General features: G+C 44.4%; 1 protein-coding gene across 1 annotated transcript in view; it reads right to left on the minus strand.

Annotated features, from left to right (window-relative positions):
* The window catches only part of SETBP1 (SET binding protein 1), a 281,190-nt gene that overhangs the window by 250,953 nt on the left and 6,079 nt on the right, over window positions 1–24,158 (minus strand). The window contains exon 2 of the mRNA XM_087927553.1: window positions 4,735–5,401. Coding sequence (XP_087783679.1) covers window positions 4,735–5,058 — 324 coding nt within the window. The 5' untranslated portion in view covers window positions 5,059–5,401. The remainder of the gene's footprint in view (window positions 1–4,734; window positions 5,402–24,158) is intronic.

Consider the following 24,158-nt stretch of genomic DNA (forward strand, 5'->3'; position numbering starts at 1 on the left):
TCATCATTACAGAATAGAATCCAACTGTGACTTCACAAGAGATCGAGAATTTATTCCAAAATCTTTTTCCCAACTACCATCACAAAATTTTGACATTTCTGCGTTTCAGTTCTGTTTCCCAAGTGAAGAACTTGGTGTTGGCCTCCGTCAAAATGCGTTTTGTTATTTTCTCGTCAAGATCATTTTGAAATTGATTTTTGGTCAGCTATGTTGTCAGGTAAATGTCAGCAAGGAAGGCCATCTTCTGGCCTGACCAACCTGGTCTGATAAACTTAGCCCCTTTTTTTCTTGATAAACACTTGATAAGGTGCACAGGTAGAAGGCAGGATATTCTGTCTGAATTATCCATGTGGCCAGGATGCCACTGTTACTGTTGTACTTACTGCTTATCTGGTTGGTAAGTGTCAAAAACAACTCGATGACTCTCTCTGTTATCTGACTGTCTGTCTGTCTGTCCATCTGTCTGTCCATCTGTCTGTCTGTCATGCCCCTGGTGGAGACTGACTCTGAGGGAGAGGAGGAACAGCCAACAGGGAGTGGAAGGGTGGCTCCAGAGGCTGTGGAGGAGGCTGGGGAAGGGCAGAGGCTGGCTGAGCAGGCAAAGGAGGACCCAGGCCCATCCCCTCTCCATCCTAAGGCACGCAGGGAGGAGAGGATGAGGGGAAAACGTGGTCTACTCGGGAGGAGAGGGCCATGATCCTCTTCATGGGTTGTAGGTGTGAGATCTGCATAAGAGTTTGGACCTGCGTGCTAGCAAACGCTGGAGACAAAATAGTGTTTTATTCCTAGATGAGGTTTATCTTGGTTGGCGTTCTTCCAATGGACTGTACCTGGTTATCTTCCTGAAGTTTGCAATTATTTATCCTGGTCTGTCATGGAACTTTATTCAGTGGGGTTTGTTTTTGGTTTTTGCTTTGTTATCTGCTCTTTGAATTTGAACTGTATTTCATTCGTTTGGAATGTTATTTTGAAAATAGTTTAATCTTCAACAGTGAACAATTAAACAGTGAAGCCAAGTTGAAGGTATTAAAGGACCTTTATTTACGTTTTGGTTTTTGTTCTATTTTTGATACATCCTGTCATCACACAATCTATCTATCTATCTATCTATCTATCTATCTATCTATCTATCTAATCCAAGTATCAATTGATATGATACTCGCTAAAGGTAAAGGTTCCTCTTGCGCATACATACTAATCGTTTCCGGCTCTAGGGGTGGTGCCCATCTCCGTTACAAAGCCGAAGAGCCAGTGCTGTCCAAAGACGTCTCCGTGGTCATGTGGCCGGCATGACTAAACACCGAAGGCGCATGGAACGCTGTTACCTTCTCACCAAAGGGGTCCCTATTTTTCTACTTGCATTTTTTACATGCTTTCAAACTGCTAGGTTGGCAGAAGCTGGGACAGGGAACGGGAGCTCACTCCGTTATATGGGATTCGAACTCCGCTAGGGATTCGAACCGCCAAACCGCCAACCTTTCTGATCGACAAGCTCAGCATCTTAGCCACTAAACCACCGCGTCCCTTATACTTGCTAGTAACCCATTAAAGAGTCAGTTTGGTCTAAATGTTGCAGCAAATCTTGATTCCAATTAGGACACAAGATCACGAAAGGTGGGAGAATACAGGTGTTTATTTGCGCAAAGTGTTCAGAGCATTCACAATGTATTTCATCCCTGTTCTTCCCCCGCTTCATAATGGTTGAGGCATAAGGCTAGAAATTGGGAGACCGTGAGCTCTAGTCCCACCAGAGGCACAAAGCCAACTGGATGCCCTTGGCCTGTCACTCTCTCTCAGCCCTAGGAAGTAAGTAATGGCAAACCATTTCAGTAAACATTAGCAAGAAAAATGCAGGTCTTGTCCAGGTAGTTGTCCAGAGTCAAACACTGACTTGTGTGCACACATACACGCACACACATACACACACACACTCAAATACAGACCCATAATGTGGCTTGTTTAGTTTTAGCTTAGCGAGTTCAGTAAACCCAGCCTTTGTGACTGCTTTATGGCTTAGCCACATTGGGTAACAGGTTATAGTTTAATAAACTATTATGGCATAAAAACTATGGCTAAGTATGTGTTAACCCAACCAGTCTTTCAGGAGTATAAAGCAGGAAATAAATGTAAAAGAACATACAGCAAAAAATAGCTTCCAAAACAGGCCTGAGGAGAAAAGCAGAGAAGTACATTTGCGCAACTAATTCACTGATTTAACCCATGTTCTTGTACAAATCTAACCAAACCCAACAATGGATTTTGCACAGTTAAAAACCTCCAGACACGGCATCAACTAAACACACATTTTACTTGCACGCAGCTGTTACTACTTTGGCTATTTCTGCATGTGGTGTGAACATCGCTACAGCAATGATGAAATGGAAGGGAAAAAAAGATTACCACCTACTGTATTTTTAAGCCCAAGAGATATCCAGAAATAACAGTGTTATTATCCAAGCTGTACTATTTGCATAGATAGAAAAACAGTGGAATCACTAGGTTGTATCGGCAAAAAAACATCACACATTTTTGGGAAAATACTATCCACATTTTAAGAGTTGGCACAAAACCTTTACAGACATCCTGCATACAAAAAGTTTATGCGTCAAATTCCAAATACAAATATCAAAATCTTCACTGATGGGACTTTGCTATCCTGCTCAAACTCAACTTGGGAAGTGCTCCTGTAATTTACGACCAAATTCAGAAAAATCGAGAGGTAAAATGATTCATTGTGCTTGGAATAGCAGCATCTGATGGATTTGCCCCTACAAAAAATCATTTGGGATGTTTGAAACAAACAGACAGACAGGCAGGCAGGCAGACGGACAAGACGTATGATAGATAGATGATCGATAAATAGATAGATAGATAGATAGATAGATAGATAGATAGATAGATATGTTTCAAACATCCAATACATACATACATACATAAATACATACATACACACACACAAATATACACAATGTTTGTGGGTAAGAGTATGTTTGTACAGTAGAACCTCTATAAGATTAGAAAAACAAATTTCCTTGATTTTCACCTTAATCTTGATTAGGATGTATTGAACTGGAAGTGTTATTACAGTCTGAAGTCACTTTATTTCTGCTATAAACTTGAATAATTCCCTTTTTATGACCCTGTAATCCCTTAATTCGAGGTAAAGTTGGAGCCACTTTAATGGATATGGGGAGATAGATAGATATATATTTGTAGGTATATTTGTTTTCTTATGTTTTCGCGGGTATTTATATGTATGGTATTTAGGTTTCTTCGCGTATTTTCCCACGTCTTAATATTTGTGCTTTTATTATAGCGACGTTTCGGCAGAATCTCATCTGCCATCCTTATATGTATATGTATATAGATAAATAGAAATAGATATAGATATACAGATATATATATACACACACACACACACACACACACACACACACACACACACACACACATTTAGGGCATATCTTTCCTCAAATTGTAGGACCATTCATTTCTGAATGGTCAAATTCCATTTGAATCCTAGACACACAAACAGACACGCAAAACGCACAATCTGTAAAGTGACTTGCAACAGATAATTGCTCCCTTTTGAGTGGCTGTCTGATCCAAACAACATTCTCTCGTGAGCTCCTGGCCTCCTCTAGAAACAAATCTAAACTAAATTCATTTTCCTTCACCTATCTCTAAATTAAAAGTCCACAAAAGACCAAATGGATATCATTGTGGTGCTGACCGCCAACCTCGGTTGCAAACCTCAGTCTCTCCCCCAAAGTTGAATCTCCCCACCCCCAAAAAAAATCCTTCTCGCCCACACAAAACTAAAAGTGTGCTCGTTTTGCAAAGGGAAAATGCTTCTGTGCAAAACTGTTGCCCAGCTGTCCCCCAAAGTATCCTCTTAGAATTTGTTCCGATGAAAAACAAAAGTAATTTTTTTTAAAAGGGGGGGGGGGCTTTTAAACTCTGCAGGCTCTTCCGGTTTCAAGGCCTGCTCTTTGTTGTGCGCGGGCCATTATATTGTCCTGCAAACAACTCTTCCAAACCGCCTTCAGCTGAGCCCCCGCCCCCCTCCGTTACATCGGTAAAGCATCTGGCGTGCAGGAGATCTCCAAGCTTCTTATGCTAATAGCATCTGGTCCTTGTCTTTTGACGTCCCCTCCTCCCGCTCTTCCATCTGTTTATCTGGTCCACCTGTTGTCCCATGTTTAGATTGCAAATACCCCGTTCAGAAGGGACACAGATTTCATCTTGTTCACAACTGAACCAAACACGGGATTTCCCCCGTCTCTCTCTCTCTCTCTCGCTCTTTCTCCAAAACCCTTGAGAACTTCCTTCATGGAAAAAAAAAAAAGGCTGAAGGAGACAATGACCCTTTCCACCCTCGGTGAAAACAGAAGTCAAGAAGGAACGCCTAGATTTCGTTCACACTGAACCAACCACAGGGTCCCGTCTCTCTCCAAAGCCCTTGAGAACATCCCTCATGGGAAAAAAAAGGCTGAAGGAGCTCCTGGAGACCATGAGCCTTTCCACCCTCTGCGAAAACAGAAGTCAAGAAGGAACGCCTAGATTTCGTTCACGTTGAACCAACCACAGGGTCCCATCATGAGAACTTCCTTCCTGCTAAAAATGGTCCTCCTGGAGACCAGGCCGCTTTCCACCCTCTGTGAAAACAGAAGAAGGAACACCCCTCCTTCCCGATCTCCATCCCAGGCCAAAGAAGAAGATATGTCCCCTTACCTTCTTTTTGGAGTGAGCGTGGTCATCTTCTCTGGAAGCTTTGCTGTTTTTTCCAGCTCTTGAAAGTTTGGGTTCCCCAGATTGCTTAATGGTGATTTTGATCTCTGGAGGGCAGATATAGTTCTCTAGGCTTTTAGGGGGCTTCTTTGCCCTCTTGGTGGTCTGGATTTTCAACTTCAAGCTTCCCTCAGTGAAGTTGGCCTCCTTGATGGAGAATTCCTGTTCCTCCAGACCGTCACCAGCTACCCACTTCTCGCTGTCGGCGTTGGAAATCGAATCCACATCCCTCCTGGAGCAAAGCTCATCCTCTTCCTCAATTTCCATATGGTGGTGATCCCCGCTCCCTGAGATCCCTTTCGCAGAGCTGGACGTAGAGAGCAGGATTTCCCCAGATCCTCCGAGAGCAGAAGGAGCTTTGGCAGAAGCAATAGTAGATGCCAAGAAGTCCGTCTCACTTCCTCTTGGCCGGGAAGGGCCTAAATTTTCCCGGGCTCCATTGCAATCCCCCAATCTCCGAAAAGTTTATGGGGGAAGAGCAGAGGAGTCCGCGCTGAAGAAGAGGGGATTCCTCCCCCTCCCAGAAGAGAAGGCGAGATACCACTTGGCTTTTCTTAGAGGTCGAAATGTCGAATCACGAGAAGGAAGTCAAAAACTCTTAGATCTGCAACTGATGGGAACAACAAAAAAAAAAAATGGAGGTCAGTAACACAGAATTTTAGCACAGGAAGTCACCTTACGATTGCAACTGAGCCCAAAAGAGGTAAGGAGGAAGTTGTTAACTGAGTTTTGCCCATTTTACAACCATGTTTTTTTGCCGCAGCTGTTAAGTGAATGATGGTTAATTGAACCATGGTATTCTATTCTACCCATTCAGTAGTGGTTGATACTTCAACTCTGGAGATCAACTCATCACAATAACGATTTGAGGTTCTCGCTTTACAACTGAGGTCATAGATAATCGTCAGGTCCGAGAAGAAAACAGAAGATGTCAATGGATATCTCACAGAGTGAACAACCACTCGTTCAGTGACTGTTCAAAGTTACGACGGTTTTGAATGAATGGTATCTATCACCACACCTCAAAGTTCTGGCTGTCCCAGCACCCGTCGTCATCAGATTCAACTTAAGATGGCTGCTAGGAGCCATGGTCATGTGACTGCCATTGGTACAAGATCCTGGTGGCCATGGCAGCTACCTGCATACCGTACATGGGTGTCCTCTTGCCATTTGGAGTAATCACTCTAAGCCCAGCCACGAATGTGCAGCAGCTTAAGAGCAACCTAGAACTCTCCATTAAATTCCTGCTGGCTTTCCTAATGACTTTGTTGGAAATCAGCAGGAAGTCATGGGGATATCCTCACTTAACAATCCGTGATCCTCACTTAACAGCAGCAACAAGGGTCGCCAACATTGCTCTAGCTCCGTGATGGCAAACCGGTGGCACACAGAGCCATTTGTGCGGGCACGCGAGCCCCAGCCAAACTTACCTGCACTGCGCAGCTGATTTTCGGCCTCCCAGAGGCTCGAGGGAAGCCTCTGCAGCTTTTGGAGGCCAGAAATCAGGCCTTTTTCATCACTTCCTGTATTTCTGAAAATACCAGAAGTGACGAAACAGGCCCATTTTTCGGCCTCCAAAGGCTGCGGAAGCTTCCCTCGAGCCTCTAGGAGGCTGAAAAAGGGCTCAAACGGGCCGAAAATCAGCTGGGAGTCGTGCGCATGCGCAGTACATGTAAGGGGACAGTGGGGCGAATTGCACATGTATGTGCATGGGGGTGGCCCACATGCATTGCCTTCTGGGTGCTAGCGCACACAATTTTCGGCACAAGAGCCCAAAAAGGTTAACCACCACTACCTTAGTTAAACAATTGGTCACGTAACATCATATTATACAATCACATTGTTTAATAAAGATTATGGACCCAATTCCCACTGTTAACCGAAAACTACATATAACTGGAAAAAGTTTTCTACCACCATCTACCTTTAAAAAGTGATCCTTTTCTATTACTGGATAAGACGCAGAAGTCACCTGAGTTTGCAGACGTACAAGTGTTTTTATCAGAATTAGTTGAAACAGTTAACTTCAAATTAATAATTTACAGAAGGGAGAGGAGCAGAGTTGGAACTGCTTGAAAAAATATGAAATTATTTTATGTAGTTGAGCTCTTCTGGTTTCCTTACATTCCACTTGCATATAGGAAACAAGTTTGCGAGAAGGTCTCACAGGGAATTCATCCAAAAGAAATTTAAAACCAATTACACTGCTTCTGGGGATTTATTTACACCCCATGGACTAACCAGTGAGGCTAGCAATGACTTATCTCATCATACAAATCTGGCACATTCCACCAAAGTTTAGTTACAACATAGGAACTACTCATTAGAGCAGTGTTTCTCAGTGCTGGCACCTTGAAGATTGTGTGAACAAGGCTGGCTGGGGAATTCTGGGAGTTGAAGTTCACACAATCTTCGAGATACCAAGGTTGAAAAACATTGCACGAGAGTTACAGCCAAACTAGGAGGGATAAAATTTCAATTGCTTTTTCTAAGTCATACATTATAATCTATAAATCCCGCGGGTACACTCAAACAACCTTCCTAGCGAAAATAGAATCAAGATCACATGAAGCGTTAATACCGCTTTATAATGCCTTGGCAAGGCCACACCTGGGAGACTGCACCCAGTTGTGGTCGCCACGATATCAAGAGGATGTTGAGACTCTAGAAAGGGTGCAAAGAAGATGACTGAAGGCTAAAACATACAAAGAACGGTTGCAGGAACTGGAAATGTTTAATTTAATGAAAAGAAGGACTAGGAGTGACACGATAGCAGTCATTCAGTATTTGGCGGATTGTCCCAAAGAAAAAGGACAACCATTTGTCTGAAATGGTATAAGGATGCGATGGTGAACCTATGACATAGATGGCACACAGAGTCTTCTCCGCAGGCACACGAGCCATCACCCCAGCTCAGCTCCACCATGCGAGTGCGCTTCCCACCAGCCAGCTGATTTTCAGGTCCCTGCCACACATGCGCAGGGGGTGGGGCACATGCGGGAGATGTGTGCGCACACGCAGGGGACGGGGGAGTGCGGGGGTCCCATGCGCACGCATCTGGGGAGTGCAGAGGGGTTGCAGTGTGCCCCGTACTCCCCGTTTTGGGCCTAGTAGGCCCCCCTGCAGCCTCCTGAGAGCAAAAACAGGCCCTGGGGGGGGTGCCCCATTTTTTGCTCCCAGAAGGCTGCAAGGAGGCCTACTAGGCCCAAAATGGGACACGGGGTGTGTGGTGCAGGCCCCCCCCGCTGCCCATTTTTGCTCCCAGGAGGCTGCAGGGAGGCCTACTAGGCCCAAAACAGAGTGTGGGGGGGTGCACAAGGATGTGTAGGGAGGCAAGGGGAGCACTGGGGTCATGTACGCATGCGCAGGGGTAGCGAGGGGGCTCAGGTATACATGCGCAGGAGAGTGGGGTGAGATGGAGGAGTCACGAACACATTGCACTATGGGTGCAGGCATGCACACATGCTATCGCATGCACACCACACACTTTTGGCACGCGACAACAAAAAGTTTAGCCATCGCTGGTATAGGGCTTCTTGCCTTCCAACTCTGTTATTTTTCAACCAAGAAAAGCTCAACAACTCTACTCAGCAGTGAGAAGAAAATGGCTCCTTCCAGGACAGGCCAAACAAGGCTGTCAAAATGAAGGGAGCAAACCCCAAATTTCTCTCACGCTCAGACACAAACGCAGCTTAATAACTGTTAGCAATTCACTTAACCACTGCAGGGATTCACTTAACCACACTGGCAATGGGGCATAACGCATGTAACAACAACTTCCTCGCTGAGCTAAGCAACGGAAATTACGGGCTCCATTGGGGTTGTTATGTCGAGGGCAACGTGCATTTGCCCATGGGAATATCGTTCCCCTAGAGCAAGGATGTCAAACTGGGTTTCTTTGAGGGCCGGATCAGCACTGCAGTTCTCTTCTGCAGGCCGGCGGGGGGATGGGGAGAGGGCGAGGGGTGGGACAGAGGTCTCCTGCAGCACTTTGCTGGCCAAAACGGGGCACGGGGAACCGTGCACACCTATCCGTGCCTCGTTTTCGGCCTCCATGGCCTCCTGCAGCACTCTGCTGGCCAAAAATGAGCCACGTGGAGGCCCAACGAGGCCCTCGCCACAGCCCAATTTCAGCTTCACTGGCCTCCAGCAGCACTCTGACAGAGAAAAACGGGCCACGCAGGGACCTTGAGGGGCATCTATGCGGCTCTTTTTGGCCAGCAGAGTGCTGCAGGGGACCGGGGAAGACGAAAATAGGCCTCTGGGGCCGGTCTTTTGATATATCCAGTCTGGCCCCGTGGGCCAGATTTAAGCATCCTGTGGGCCAAATCTCACCCATGGGCCTTGAGTTTGACACCCTGCCCTAGAGGATCCACATCTAGGAACACCCCTGCTCCCTACCCCTCTCCGAGGAAGGAAATTCCAGCTTCTTCGATCAATTCCTTGAATTGATTCCCCCGAGTTGATCTCTTGAGTGAAACCATGCGCATTCTCTGCCTATAACTCCTACAACCTTCTCATATGTCTTCATTTAGCTCTTTTCCCCCCCCCTTACATAATGAGCCTCTGAGAGGCTTTGTGGGCCTCCTCCGATGCTCATCCCTTTGACTGCGTAAGCAGCCTTAGCAGTGTCTTCCTCTTACTGTACAAACGTCCTTCTGGGCCAATTAGCTTGACTCACAGAGGAGAAGTGAAGAGCCCTGAGAGGCTGCCTCACTGAAGCCATTTCCAGAGAGGTAGCAGCTTTCATGTGCTGCCAGCAAAACAGCAGAAAACGGGTGGCACCTGCAAGGCTAATTAGTGTACTGTGGGAAACAAATCTACTCATCCCTAAGGTGCCACCAGATAGCTTCCTGGATTTGATTTGGGTCAAATGCCAACTTTTCTTCAACCAGATCATGGTTCTGAAGACAAGATTGGAAGAGCTAAGTGGAAACTTCAGGGTAAAAATTCTAGAACAGGGGTTCCCAACCTGGGGTGCGAGACGATATTCCAGGGGGTGAGAGAAAAGTCCAGGTAAATAATAGGATATTGGCTATATGTTGGCATTTTTATTTATTATGCAATGTGTTTTCATTTTAGAGTTAAGTATCGTTATTTAGTGGCCGTCACATACATAGCTGAAAAAATTCAATCCTACCATATATTTAACGCGTTCAGTAGTTCCTAAAGTCTAAATTTCAGGGGGTGCGAGGTTCGAGTGAAATTTCTTTAGGAGTGCGGGGCGAAAAAAAAGGTTGGGAACCACTGTTCTAGAACTATATACGGTGGACGCTTGAAAGTAGAAATAAGATTCTGCAGTCATAAAAAAAGAGTAGATCTAAGAAAATCTTCCTCCTTCTCTTTTTGCTGGACATAACAAAACTGATCAAAATGGAGTTCAACTATCATGCTAAGCCACAATATGGTTTCTTCGATTTTAACAGAATAATAGGTCAACGAAGTTGGAAGGGACCTTGGAGGTCTTCTACTCCAACCCTCTGCTCATGCAGGAGACCTTAGACATTCTGGACAGACAGCTGTCCAATCTCTCTTTAGATACCTCCAGCGTTGGAGCACTCACAACTTCTGCAGGCAAGCCTGATTAATTATTCTCACCGCTAGGAAATTTCTCCTTAGTTCTAGGTTGGATCGCTCCTTGATTAGGACTTCGTTTCCTTGTACAGTATCTTTACAATTTATATTGCTTTATTTAGTGCCCTAGTGTGATTTACGTTGATTGCTTGTTTAGTATCTTATGACTATCACTGTTGCATCTTATGATTTATAATGAATGTATTTTTATGATGACTATGATTGTGATTTATCACTTATCGCTTTTATGTACACTGAGAGCTTAAGCACCGAAGACCAATTTCTTGTGTCCAATCACTTGGCCAATAAATCATTCTGTTCTATTCTATTCTCCTGCCTTCTGGTGCTTTGGGAAATAGACTGACACACAAACTCCCCCTTCTTTGTGGCAGCCCCTCAAATATTCGACGGCTGATGTCTCCCCTAGTCTTTCTTTTCTTTAAACTAGCCAGGCCCAGTTCCTGCAACTGTTCTTCATATGTTTTATCCTCCAGCCCCTTAATCATCTTGGCTGTTCTTCTCTGCACTCTTTCTTGTGTCTCAACTTCCTTTTTATATTGTGGCGATCAAAACTGGATGCAGTATTCCAAGTATTCTCTTACCAAAGCATTATAAAGCGGTACTAATACTTCACGTAACCTTGATTCTCTTTTCATTAGGATCGTTGTTTGAGTGTGCCACTGTGATCTGTAGATAGATGATGTGTTAACACAGTAAATAAACTGTAAGTATTTATTCAAAATCCCACAGTTAAGCCCACAGACAGCAAATGCCACCTCTACAAAGAAGCTGAAGAAAGAACGGACTATCTGGTTAGCTGCTGCAAGAAGACCGCACAGACTGACCGCAAACAACAGCACAGCAAAGTAGCAACAATAGTGCATTGGAAGATCTGCAAGAGATATCATTTGCCTGCAAGCAAGAATTGATGGGACCACAACATGGAGAAAGCCATAGAAAATGAAATAGCTCTGGGACTATAAAACTGAAACAGATGAGCACCTGCCGGATAATATGCAAGACTTAACAACTGTTAATAAGAAAGACAAAAATGTCTGGATGGTGGATATGAGGCAGAAGAACAGAAGAGAAAGAACTGAAGAAAATCACAAAATCCAAACACCTGCGAACAGACGTTGTTCTTACTAAAACAACGTTGTTTCTACTAAATCCTAAAACAACTGGAGCATCACTTAAACAAGGTCAGCATTGACAAAATCTCCATCAGTCAATTTCAGAAGGCAGCTTTACTTAAAACATATGAAGAACAATTGCAGGAATTGGGTAGGTCTAGTCTAGTGAAAAGAAGTACTAAGGGCGACATGATAATAGGTGTTCCAGTATTTGAGGGGCTGCCACAAAGAAGACAGAGTCAAGCTATTCTCCAAAGAAGGCAGAACAAGGAGCAATGGATGGAAACTAATCAAGGAGAAAACCAACCTAGAACTAAGGAGAAATTAATTTCCTGACAGTGAGAACAATTTATCAGTGGAACAAGTTGCTTCCAGAAGTTGTGGATTCTCCAACACTGGAGGCTTTTAACAAAGGACTGGACAACCATTTATCTGAAATGTTATAGCGTCTCCTAAGTGAGCAGGGAGTTGGACTAGAAGACCTCCAAGGTCCCTTCCAACTCTGTTATTATAAACCACCAACATCCTGTGACCACACCTTTTAACATCATCACACCTGCCTTGGGAAGGATTTCACAGGTGGACAAATAATGCCCCATCCTACCTAACCACTTGGCTGAGTGTGTAACCCACCCTAATTTATTAAAGTTGTATGTTGGCTGACTCTCAATAGCCCTTGGCTACTCTGAACAATTTTACCCATCACTTTGCAACACCAGCTGGAGTTTCTCACAAGGAATGGGGCAAATGTAATAGCGGAAGTCGATAAACATAGAATTCTTTATTCTTTATTGGCCAAGTGTGGTTGGACACACAAGGAATTTGTCTCCGGTGCATAAGCTCTCAGTGTACGTACAAGCAACAAATCATTATCCTAATCACCGTAAAATACATTCATCGTAAATCGTAAGATTCAACACTTAGTGACGATAGTCAGTCATAGGAAAATATATGGATATAAAGAAAAGGGAAAACATGATCTATGGATAGTCCGCGACTTACAACATTTAGTGACCATTCAAAGTTATAACAGCTCTGAAGTGACTTATGACTGTTTCTCACACGTAGGACCACTGCAGCAAGTGAAGTTAACGGGGAAGCCAGATGCACTTAACAACTGTGGTTACCCACTTAACCATTGCAATGATTCACTTAACAACAGCGGCAAGTAAAGTCATAACATAGGCTAAACTCACTGAACAAACATTTCGCTTAGCAACATACATTTTGGGCTCCATTGTGGCCCAAACTTAACATCTCTTGTTAAGTCGAGAAGTACCCGTATTTCTACTATCATGTTCTCAACAATCCATAACGAAAGTTTCCACAAGGAAAATCTCTTTTCCAGCAAATTATTTGAGGCACAAACATCCCCTTTAATTTCCAATTCATGTAAGAAATGTTAAACAAGGCAACCCACAGATCTTAAAGTCACGAACAGTACTTGAATCCCAACTCACAGAGCTAAGTAATTACGCCCTCACACTTTTATATCAGGAGAATAACTTTTTGGGTGTGTGGCCCAATACACCTATTCATGAATACCCATATTCAAGTGTATACCTGCTGACACGTACATTCTTGGACAGCAAAGTTGACTAACCATCAAGACCTGGAGCACATGACACCGGACATATCACTGGAAAGCAAAAATCACAAGCCTGCATCTTACTTATTTTGGCCATGTCATGCAGGAGGATTGACTGGAGCTCTCGCTTCACAATCAGGAGGCTGTGAGTTCAATCCTTGGTAGAGGCAGATATTTCTCTCTCGGTGAACAATGGGAATATTTCTGCTGAACAAAAACTCCACATTGGGGACAGGAAGGGCATCCGGACAGTAAACACTCTGCTAGCTCTATTCAGTTGCCCAGACTTCACTCCGCAAGGGATTATGGGTTCATTAAATGGAGATGATGATGATGATGCAGGAGGATTGACTGGAGAAAGCAACTATTCTTGGAAGAGTTAGCAGGAGAAGGAAACCAGGCTGTCAAAGAACACGACGGCTGAACACCATCAGATACCAGAGCAACTCAAAAGGAACAGTGCAAGATTGGAAGATGTGAAGAGAGACCTGACCTATTGAATCACCAAGAGCTGGACACAACTGAATGGATGTTATCATCATCATAATACACACACATCTTCTCCCATCAACCTCAACCTACCTTAATAGGGTAGCAAAGAGAACTTAAGCATTCCTACCATAATTGCCACCTTCAATCTATTTCATCAACTTTGGAAAGACTTCTAAGAGCCTCCCTGTTCTTTCCATTGACCACAGACACCATTTGCTAGAGAATCCGAGGTTATGGGCACTGGCTTCCGCATTAAGAAAACTCTATGGTTTCTCCACCTTGAGCAAAGTAGACCATTTCCCCTGAACTGACTTGAAGGAACCGTTCTACCAAAGACAACTAAAGAAGTCAAGATGCGGGTGCCCTCAATTTCTCTATGAGGTCTCCATGATGGTGGGTTTTGGCAGCCAAGAGATCATTGAAAAGTTGACAGCAAGTGTGATTTTTTTAATAAGCCAAAGGTGGGGAGAGAAGTATCGGAGAACCTAGATGGTGGAGAAGACAGGATGTGAAGTTGAATAAGAGAGAGGATTTAGGACCGTGATGGCAAACCTATGGCATGCGTGCCAGAAGTGGCACGCAGAGCCATCTCTCCAGTCACACCAACTGTTGCCCATTGCTCTTCCAGGTTGCGGTGCATGCTGGCCAGCTGGTCTTTGGGTGTGTGGTAGTGCCAGAAACTGGAAAAGCAGCTCCCGGTGTGCATTATGGTGCCAGCCGCCTGGCTTCCAGTTTGTAATGCACATGTGCGTGCTGACCAGCTAGCTGGTCTTCACACGCACATGCACGCTAGAAAGTTGAAAGACCAAGAGGACGGTGGGCATATGCGCACCAGGAGCTGCTCTTCCGGTTTTCGGCACGCACGTTTTGCCACTCGGTTCCTTTTTGATGCGCGCACGCTCCCATTTTGGCACTCGGTGCCGAAAAAGTTAACCACCACCGATTTAGGACATTCCTATACCAGATCAAAAGCAAAGCAGGACCTCTCTTACAAACACTCATTTACAAACCGGGTCATAAAATGGGATCTACTTGAGATTATATCTAAAAAACAAGAGACAACTAATGTTCAGCATCTTAACCTCTTATTGATTTCACCTTCTCAATATCTTTCCTTGACGGCTGCAAAACCTTGGTCTCTCAATGCTATGTAACCTTCTGATGTTAACTCTTACTTTCATCCAGTGGTGTGATTCTACCAGTTTGGATCGGTCCGTGCGAACCAGTAATTCCTGTGATCATTTGACCCCAACCAACCGCCCCTGCCGTAGTCTGTCCTTTATTTCTGTGTTTTGCAGCTCAGCTGATTTTCGCAGCAGGGTGGATTGCTACGGCTCAGCTGTTTTACTCAATGGATTTTAGTAGAAGGTAAGAATTAGAGATGAAGCACTGAGTTTTCAAAGGTTGCGTGCGCAAAGCGAACCAGTTGTTACACCGGCTGAATCCCACCCGTGCTTCCATCCATTATTCCTCCCTACTTGATGCCACATCATTATTGAAAAAATTAGATCCAAATAGGATAACTTCAGGAAATATCCATCCACGTCCCCTTCTTTGATTTTCTTTATCTGAGACCATGGTTATTATCTTATGACAGCTTTCCTCAACCCACAAATGGACTTTAGTCAAGGCTGCCATGGATGAGGAACGTGACAGTTGAAATCTAACACACTGCCAAGTCACCAAGTAAGTGAAACGTGAGCTCCAAGCGTCATCCATAAATTATGAACATTACTATTTAATATTAAGGATTAAAAATAATGGCAGTCTTCCCCAACCTGGAAGGTACATAGAAACCATAGTCATTTCTGGGAATTTGAGGAGTTGAAGTCCAACAATAAATGAGCGCCCAAGGTTGGGTCTAGTTATTCGGAATATTAAATTGCAATATTCACAATTCATGAACGGAACCCATTCATCAGAAAGATCCTTATTAAGAATTCCAAGAATTGAACACCTCATGTATTTTTAATAGGACATTGATCAACTGCAGCAAAACCAGAGAAAGTCTACTAAGAGGGTGAAAGGACTGGAAACCAAGGAGGAACTGGGAAAAGTCGTAGTTAGTTTAGCTTGTAGAAGAAACCCCAAAGGTGCTTTTTCAAAAGGCAACTGGAACCAGTTCTGTTCAGGCGTGGTTTGCACACACACGTATCATTAAAAAAAAATACCAATTTGTTGCACAATACTGGAAACAACATCAAATTCCACCAGATGAAGTGATTATTGATAAAATTTCAAAATGCGCAGAAATGGACAAACTGACTCTGCCACTAAAAAACAAAGATACTTCACAATATTATGATAGTTGGAATTGTTGGTATAATTGGATTAATCATAGATAAATTATATATCATAAGGCATAAAAGAAAAGTTTTAACTGATAATAATGAGATAGTGATATATGTATAGAATAGGTGTATATATGACATAAATCAAAGGCTATAATAATAATAAAAAAAGATCTTGCAAACTGTAAAATAAATATGAATGTTTTTAATTTTCCTTCTTTCTTTTCTTTCTTTTTCCTTTCTTTTCAATCTTTTCTTTTCTTTCTTTTCTTCTTTCTTCTTTCTTTTTTTTTCTTTCATTTATTTGTATATGTATTGTTGGCTGTTTTTAACTGTTAAAATTAATAAATTGTTTTATTAAAAAAAATACCAATTTGAACCTTTACAGAACAGGTCGCCAACTTTTTGGACCTCAGGGACCACCAAACTCATAATTTTAAATCCTGCAGACCAGAGACCCTGGGAAAATCCCCCCAAAAGTCTGCAAGAAAATTCCCCACCCCATTTTCCTACCGATCGTTCTTTATTTGGGATCGCAGGTTACTGTCTCCAGCTCCATTCTGAGTGGGAGAGAGAGAGAGAGACTTTCATGCAAGGAAAACAGCAGAAGCAGCAGAAGTCTTTCTTTCTCTCCCCCAAACTCCGCCAGAAATGAGTCTTTGCCGGTGCAGCCACTTGGAGCAGGAGGCCTTGCAGGGTCCCAAAGACTCATTTCTGGCAGATTTTGGGGGAGAGAAAGAAAGACTTTTGCTGCTTTCCTTGTGTGCAGCCAAAAGAAGAAGAAAGAAGCGGAAAGAAGCAGCCCGGTGGCCAGGCCAGGCACGTGGGGTGAGTGGGGCAAGTCCCCCCCCTCCATCCTTTCCCTCTTCCCCTCACTACCTCATGTTGTTCCCAATGCAATGCAAGCCTTGTGTTCCCGCAGGCCATGTGGGCGACACAGCCTTGTGTTCCGCGCAGCCTGGATTAATTGCTTTGGGAGTGACATTTCTCTGCGGACCACCAACATTTTCTCACGGACCACCAGTGGTCCCCGGCCTACTGGTTGGCGATCACTGCTCTACAGGGCAGCCCCGGTCAGTAGAACAGCTAAGGCACATGAAATCCACTGTGCCGCGTGAATCAGCTGAGCTGAAAAAGATGGAAATCTAGAATGGGATAGGGCAAAGGTGAGTGGGCAGGGCCGGCTGATCGTCAGAACTACTGCTTCGCTAGAACCAGTCCGGATCAGCAGGAGCCCACCACTGATTTTTTTCCTTGAAACCGTTTCATTTCTCATTCAAGAAGTTCAATTTTCTCATTCCATCGGAACTGAAGAAACTTCTTGGATGAGAAGCAAAACATTTTCAAGGAAAAAAAAAAAAACCCAGAAATTCCAGTTGCCTTTTGAAAAAGCCCCTTTGAAACAATCGTGGCTTGGATTCAGGATTTCCAACGTTTGTTCTGACCCAAACCTTGTTCCAAGGAAACAAACACCAGATGGAGGTAACAGCAAGACCTTTTCATGATTCTTTAGGAATTCCATTAATTCCCGGTTAAAAGGCTGTTTCAAACGAATTGTCTCTGATAAGAACAAGCCTTGCCGAGGTTGTGCAAGGCTGCCAAGAACACTACATAAAGTTGCCAAGAAATATTTCAAACACAAAGAGTCTCCAAACACCAACCAAGATATTCCGAACGTCCACAAGGCTTGAGTGCAAAAACTTCTTTGCTTCCTGCAAAGAACTCCGGTTTCTCAGCTGGCTTTTATCTCTTGAGGGAGGGGCCATTACCTTGCAGCCTTACTTCTGAGTCGCCTGTGCTGCTGCAGCTGCTCTTTCCTTTGAGCAGGCCTGCGTGCACACGCATTGGGCACAGGCTCCTCGGGGGACTCTTCATCACTGCTGCCAGCTCCACAATCTGTGAAGGCAGCACTCCACTCCCTGATAGTCGTGTCCCCATCCCTGCAATCACATGCAGGCCCCTCATCTGAGTCCTCACTCTACGAGACCCCAGCCATCCAAACCTGCTGCCGGCGAACCAGAACATAGAGACATTTCCCATGTTCACATCATCGAAATTCAGACACTTGGCAACTGACTCTCACTTATGATGGTTGCAGTGTCCCAGGGGTCATGTGATTTCCTTTTGTGACCTTCTCACAAGCATGGGCAAGCCAGATTCATTTCATAACTGTGTTAACTCTCTTAACTGCTGTGATACACTCAATGGTTTGCAAGAAAGGCTGCAAAACACGACAAAAAAAATTGCTTAATAACTGACCTGCTTTGCAGTGGAAATTGGAGTGCTTAATTTATTTAATTCATAGATTATTTATCTAATCCATCAGTTAAAATAGGAAGGTATCCACTGGTAGGGCTTAAAGGACACTGTAACCTTCAAACACGGATGAACAAACCATAACTGTTCTGTTTACAAAACAGATGATGCCCAAACAAACATTGTTGATATGATGACCAAGAGGTTTTTTTAAATGTCAACAGTTGGTTCCAGAAGCCAAGCTGAACCACAAATTGGCCCACTCCTAGTTAATATTATACCAAGCACGTTCTTCTAAACTTCTCCAAGGAAACCCCAAAATCGAATTTTTCCAGGACATTGGAAGGGTTTCCCCAAATCCTGATTAAGGATGGCCACCACTACTTCACATTCAGACAGAGTCTCCGAAATCAGACGCTTGTTTTAAAAAAGTTATTTATATAGGCTGGAGTTATAGTTCAACCATCTCTAGACCAAGGGTGTCAAACTCAAGACCTGGGGGCTGTATCCATCCCGTGGGGCTGCCCTGGAAACAGCGAAGGACTGGCCCATGGTTCCTCTGCTGGTGATAATGGAGATCAAAAGGCCTGCAGTTGGCCCTCGTGAGCTCCGTTTTCGCTGGCAGAGGAGGCCGACGCAGCCAAAACAGAGCTTGGGATCCTATTTTCACTGGCAGAGGGTTACAGGAGGATGTTGCAGTCGAAAATGGAACCCGGGAGGGCTGCAGGTGGCTCTTGCGAGCTCTGTTTTCACTGGCAGAGGGTTGCAGGAGGCCGTTGCAGCTGAAACGGAGCTTGGGAGCCCGTTTTCGCTGGCAGAACACTCGGGCCACCACAAGCTGAGTGACGACCTGAGTGACGTTGAGCTGGCCACATCCACCCCGGCCCCCAAAGGTCAAACCCAACCCTGATGCGGCCTTCAGTGAAATCGAGTTTGACACCCCTGATCTAAACACTACTACATTCAGAATACAGAGTAACAAGAGTTAGAAAGAACATTGGAGGTCTTCTAATCCAACCTTGTATCATTCTGGACAAATAGCTATCCAACCTCTTCTTAAAAACCTCCAGTGGTGGGAGCACCACAGCAACTGAGATGGTTGCATGGTGTCCTTCAACAGAAGACAGTGCCTATTTCTCACTGAAATAAATCAGTGGTCCTTCTTTTCCAAATTATAACCGCTTAGACTTCAATCTAGGTTCAGTCATTGGGACCAGAGGTTTTGTCTCCCGAGCTTTAGGACTCATACTGGAACCCATCCTCAGGAAACTTCTCTCTCAACACACATATAACATATATAAATTTATTGCGATGACCCAGGGTGGGATACAAAATAAACACCGTCACAAAAAACAGGTGAAGCCCCTTTTATTCCTTCACTTTGCTTCCAAACTCCAAATATCCTTGACTGGAGACAAAAAAACCTCCCACACAAGCAGTTACAAAAAGGAGGAAATGCCGTTTAAATTATAAAGAGTAAAGAACAACACAAACCAGGCAAGATAAGGGCTGGAGGACATCCACAGATATCAGAACACACACTGGGAAGGACGCCAAACTCAGAGAGGAACCATAAACTGGAGATATTTCCACGCTTTGTTTCCAGCACTGGCCCGTACGCATGTCCATCCCTCTTATCCAGTTGTCACTTCTGTAGCCCATGAAGGGGATCAAGGCCCTCTCCTCCCCAGTAGACAACGTCTCTCCCTTATCCTCTCCTCCCTGCGTGCCCTAGGATGGAAAGGGGACAGGCCTGGGTCCTCCTCTGACTGCCCAGCCGGCCTCTGCCCTTCCCCAGCCTCCTCCACAACCTCTGGAGCCACACTTCCACTCCCTGTCGGCTGTTCCTCCTCTCCCTCGGAGTCAGTCTCCACCAGGGGCATAACAGGTTCCATCAAGAGCTCGAAAGCTTGGAAGACTAAACCTCTGGTCCCAATGACTGAACCCAAATTGGATTTTGCAATATTATCCTGGGACACATTTATTTGCTTTCATCTGTATAACAGGAAAGCATGACAATACAAGGCAGCACTCTGTCTTTCTCTCTCTTTCCCTCCCTCCCTCCCTCTGTGTGTGTGTGGTGTGTGTGCGTGGGTGTGTACGTACAGGTAAGTCCTTGACACAACAGTTCATTTAGTGGCCATCTGAGCAGTGGTGCATTTCAAAGTTTTATCACCGGTTCGGTGGGCGTCGCTTAGTGGGCGCACTTTGCATGCGCACACACTTTGTGTGCACCAGCCAAACACACAGCTTGCACAAATGCAGATACTTTCTGACTCACCTGCACTCTCCCGGTCGCTTCAGCAGCTGATACACGGTATTCTGCTGTGCCGCGCAAAGTAGTTGCACTTCAAAAGCAGAGGATAAAGGTGAGTATGGGAGCCTGGGCGGGTGGCTGGGTCCAACCGCAGAGCGTTAGAGAGAACACGTGAGGTCTCCGCTGCTCATCGGCGCTACCATCTCAGCAGAACCAGGCCGAACCAGTAGAACACCCCCAGTGCATCTCAGGTTACAACAGCACTGGAAAAGTGACTTACGACTGTTTTTCATACTTACAACCGTGTTGTAGCACCCCTGTGGTCACAAAATTCAGACAGCTGACTCGCCTTCATGACGGTGGCAGTGTCCAGGGTCACGTAATCGTCTTTTACGACTTTCTGACAAGCAAAGTCAACGGGGGAAGCCGGATTCGCTTCACCCCCTTGTAAACGAACTGAAACCGCTGCAGGGAAATCACTTAACCACTGTGGCAAGGAAGGGCATAAAAATGAGGCAAGACTCACTTAACCAATGTCTCGCTTAAGCAACAGAAATTCTGGTGCTCCGTGCTGGCCATAAGACAAGGATAGCCTGTACAGAACTGATGAAACAAGAGGGCAAAACTACAGTATTTTTAGGCTCATCCAGTCAGATGTTTTCTAGTTAGAGGGAAACTTACTACCTAGTCAACTCAGGAAGCTCAAACTGCCCAAGGAGCTGCTGATCCAGTTCTGCAGAGGAATCACTGAGTCTGTCATCTGCACCTCTATAACTGTCTGGTTTGGTTCTGCAACCCAACAGGACAGACACAGACTTCAGAGAGTAATTAGGACTGCAGAAAAAAACAATTTACTATCAACCTGCCTTCCATCGAGGATCTGTATGCTGCACGAGTCCAAAAGAGGGTTGTGAAAATATTTACAGACCCCTCACATCCTGGACATAAACTATTTCAACCCCTACCCTCAAAACGACACTATGGAGCATTGTACACCAGAACAACTAGACACAAGGAGTTTTTTCTTGAATGCCATCACTCCGCTAAACAAATAATTCCCTCAACACTGTCAAAACTATTTACTAACTCTGTTATTACTATTCTTCTTCTCATCCTTCCTATTACCTATCTTTTCCCACTTATGACTACAACCGTGTTGCTTATATCTTTACGATTCATATTGTTGTATTTGTTTTCCTAGTATGTTTGTGATTGCGTATTAGTAACCCGTATGACCTGATTGCTTATAGTAACCTATGCCTATTACTAAGTGTTGTATCTTATGATTCTTGATGAATGCATTTTATTTTTTCTTATGCACACTGAGCGCATATGCGCCATTCCCTGTGTGTCCAATCATACTTGGTCAATAAAGAATTCTATTCTATCCTATCCTATCTATCATATTCTGGTCATCAAAGAAAAGCAGAGAAAGTAAACACACACACACACACAAACACACACATAGAGGTCCTCTTCCAACTCCATCCTCCCAGAATACAAAACCTCCCAAATGTTTTGACTCCTCCCTCTGCATTTCTCCAACCAGGTTTTCACTACTCCGAAACCCTCTTCCACAAATGGTTCGGGGCCTTCCGACACATTTATAAGGGTGGCTTAAAAAAAATAAAAATAAATATACAAACAGCAAGCCGTCCGTAAGGCCATCTCTGACGGGCTGCTCATCATGAAGACGCCCCCCACAGTGGTCGGCTCTGAGGTCGTTTTTCACCTCCACCGCCCCAAATATCCATGGGTCAATATGGAAAGGATCGAGTTACTTCGCCTCTCTCCCCCACCCCAGCAAGGCAGCTAGCAGGGCCATGGGAATTGTACAGATGTACATATAAGGCAAGGCCTGGAGGGCTTCCCCCACCATCACCACACAAACACACCATGTCCCTTTGACTGGTTGTCTCCACTCCTCGCAGTGCTGTCAAACTCCTCCTCCTCCTCACAGTTAAATGAAAACACCTTCCTTTTCAGCGTAAAAAAAAATTGGGGATGGATACTGAATAGAATAAGTTCTTTTTTCATATTCATTTTTTTATTCGTTTATGCTATAAAATACAAAAATACAAACGATAGGACAAACAGGAGAGGGAAAGCGGAAGGCAACAGTGCAGAAAAGAAGGGAAAATGTGTTGACTTGCGACTCCCTTTGGTGCAGTAAAATAAGATAGTAATATCAAACCTAAACTTTTTACTTTTCAAAACTGGCTGTTTCTAGATCAACAAATCTATCCGATCAGTGGAACCCAAAAATCAAAGTTCCATTTTTTTTCACCACCTCCAACACAAAGTCCAGAAACGGTTTCCAAAGTAGAAACAAAACTGTTTTTTTTTTTCATTGATCAAAAGAGTCAATTTAGCGTAACTCCATCAACTTCTGCAGCCATTCATCCAGGGTAGGAATTGAAGGGTCCTTCCATTTTTGTGCAAAATTATTGTGAAATAATTTTGCTGTCATCAACATATACAATATCAAAGTTGAGAATGGAATAGAATTCTTTATTGGCCAAGGGTGATTGGACGCACAAGGAAATTGGTCTCCGGTGCGTAAGCTTTGCGTAACCCATTTTATTTTCAGCAATGCTCAAGCTCAGCGCACCACGAAGACACACAACACACATCCCCGCGCCCCCTTACCTGCACTCCGCATGCGCACGTCTCCCAGCTGATTTTCGGCCCATTTGAGGCCTTTTTTTGGTCTCCCTGAAGCTTGAGGGAAGCCTCTGTAGCCCTGGAAGGCCAAAAAACAGGCCTTCTGGGAATACCAGAAGTGCCCATTTTCAGCCTCCGGAGTGCCTCTGGAGCCCAGGGGAGGCCATTTTCACCCTCCCGGGGGCTTGAGGGAAGCCTTTGGAGATCAAAAAACGGGCCCATTTTGTCACTTTGGAAGTGCCTCGGGGGCCCCAAAAACGGCCTCAAACAGATTGAAAATCAGCTAGGAGGTGCGCGCATGTGCAGGTAAGTTTGGCTGGGGCTCATGTGCCCGCACAAATGGCTCCGTGTGCCACTTGTGGCATGCATGCCATAGGTTTGCCATCACGGGTCTACAGAAAAGAAGGACTTGGGGTGACAAGATAGCAGGATTCCAGTATTTGAAAGGCTGCCGCAAAGAACAGGGGGTCAATCTATTTTCCAAATATCTACAGACCCCTCACATCCTGGACATAAACTGTTTCAACTTTTACCCTCGCAACGATGCTATAGAGCATTGCACACCAGGACAAATAGACACAAGGACAGTTTTTCCCCGAACGCCATCGCTCTGCTAAACAAATAATTCCCTCAACACTACTCGGTAAGACTGTATTTCTGTTTTTCTTCTCATCCTTCCTATTACCTATCTCTTCCAACTGATCTATAACCGTGTCGCTTGTAGCTTTACAATTTATATTGTTTTATTTGTTCCCCAGTATGATTTGATTGCTTATTAGTAACCTATGACTATCACTAAATGTTGTATTTTATGATTCTGGATGGATGTGTTTTGATTTTTTTTTCTTTACGTACAATGAAAGCTTATACCCCAAAGACAAATTCCTTGGGTGTCCAATCACGCTGGGCCAATAAAAATCCTATTCTATTCAAAGCACCAGAAGGCAGGAGAAGAAGCAATGGATGGAAAATAATCAAGGAGAGAAGCAACGTGGAATTAAGGAGAAATTTCCTAAAAGTGAGGACAACCAACCAGTGGAACAGCTCACCTGCAGAAGTTGGAGGTAAGTGCTCCATTAGTGGAGGCTTTTAAGAAGAGAGTGGATAACCAT

Source organism: Pseudonaja textilis, chromosome 2 (genome assembly GCF_049901715.1).
Source record: "Pseudonaja textilis isolate UNSWEBS1 chromosome 2, rPseTex1.2, whole genome shotgun sequence".
Taxonomy (NCBI): domain Eukaryota; kingdom Metazoa; phylum Chordata; class Lepidosauria; order Squamata; family Elapidae; genus Pseudonaja; species Pseudonaja textilis.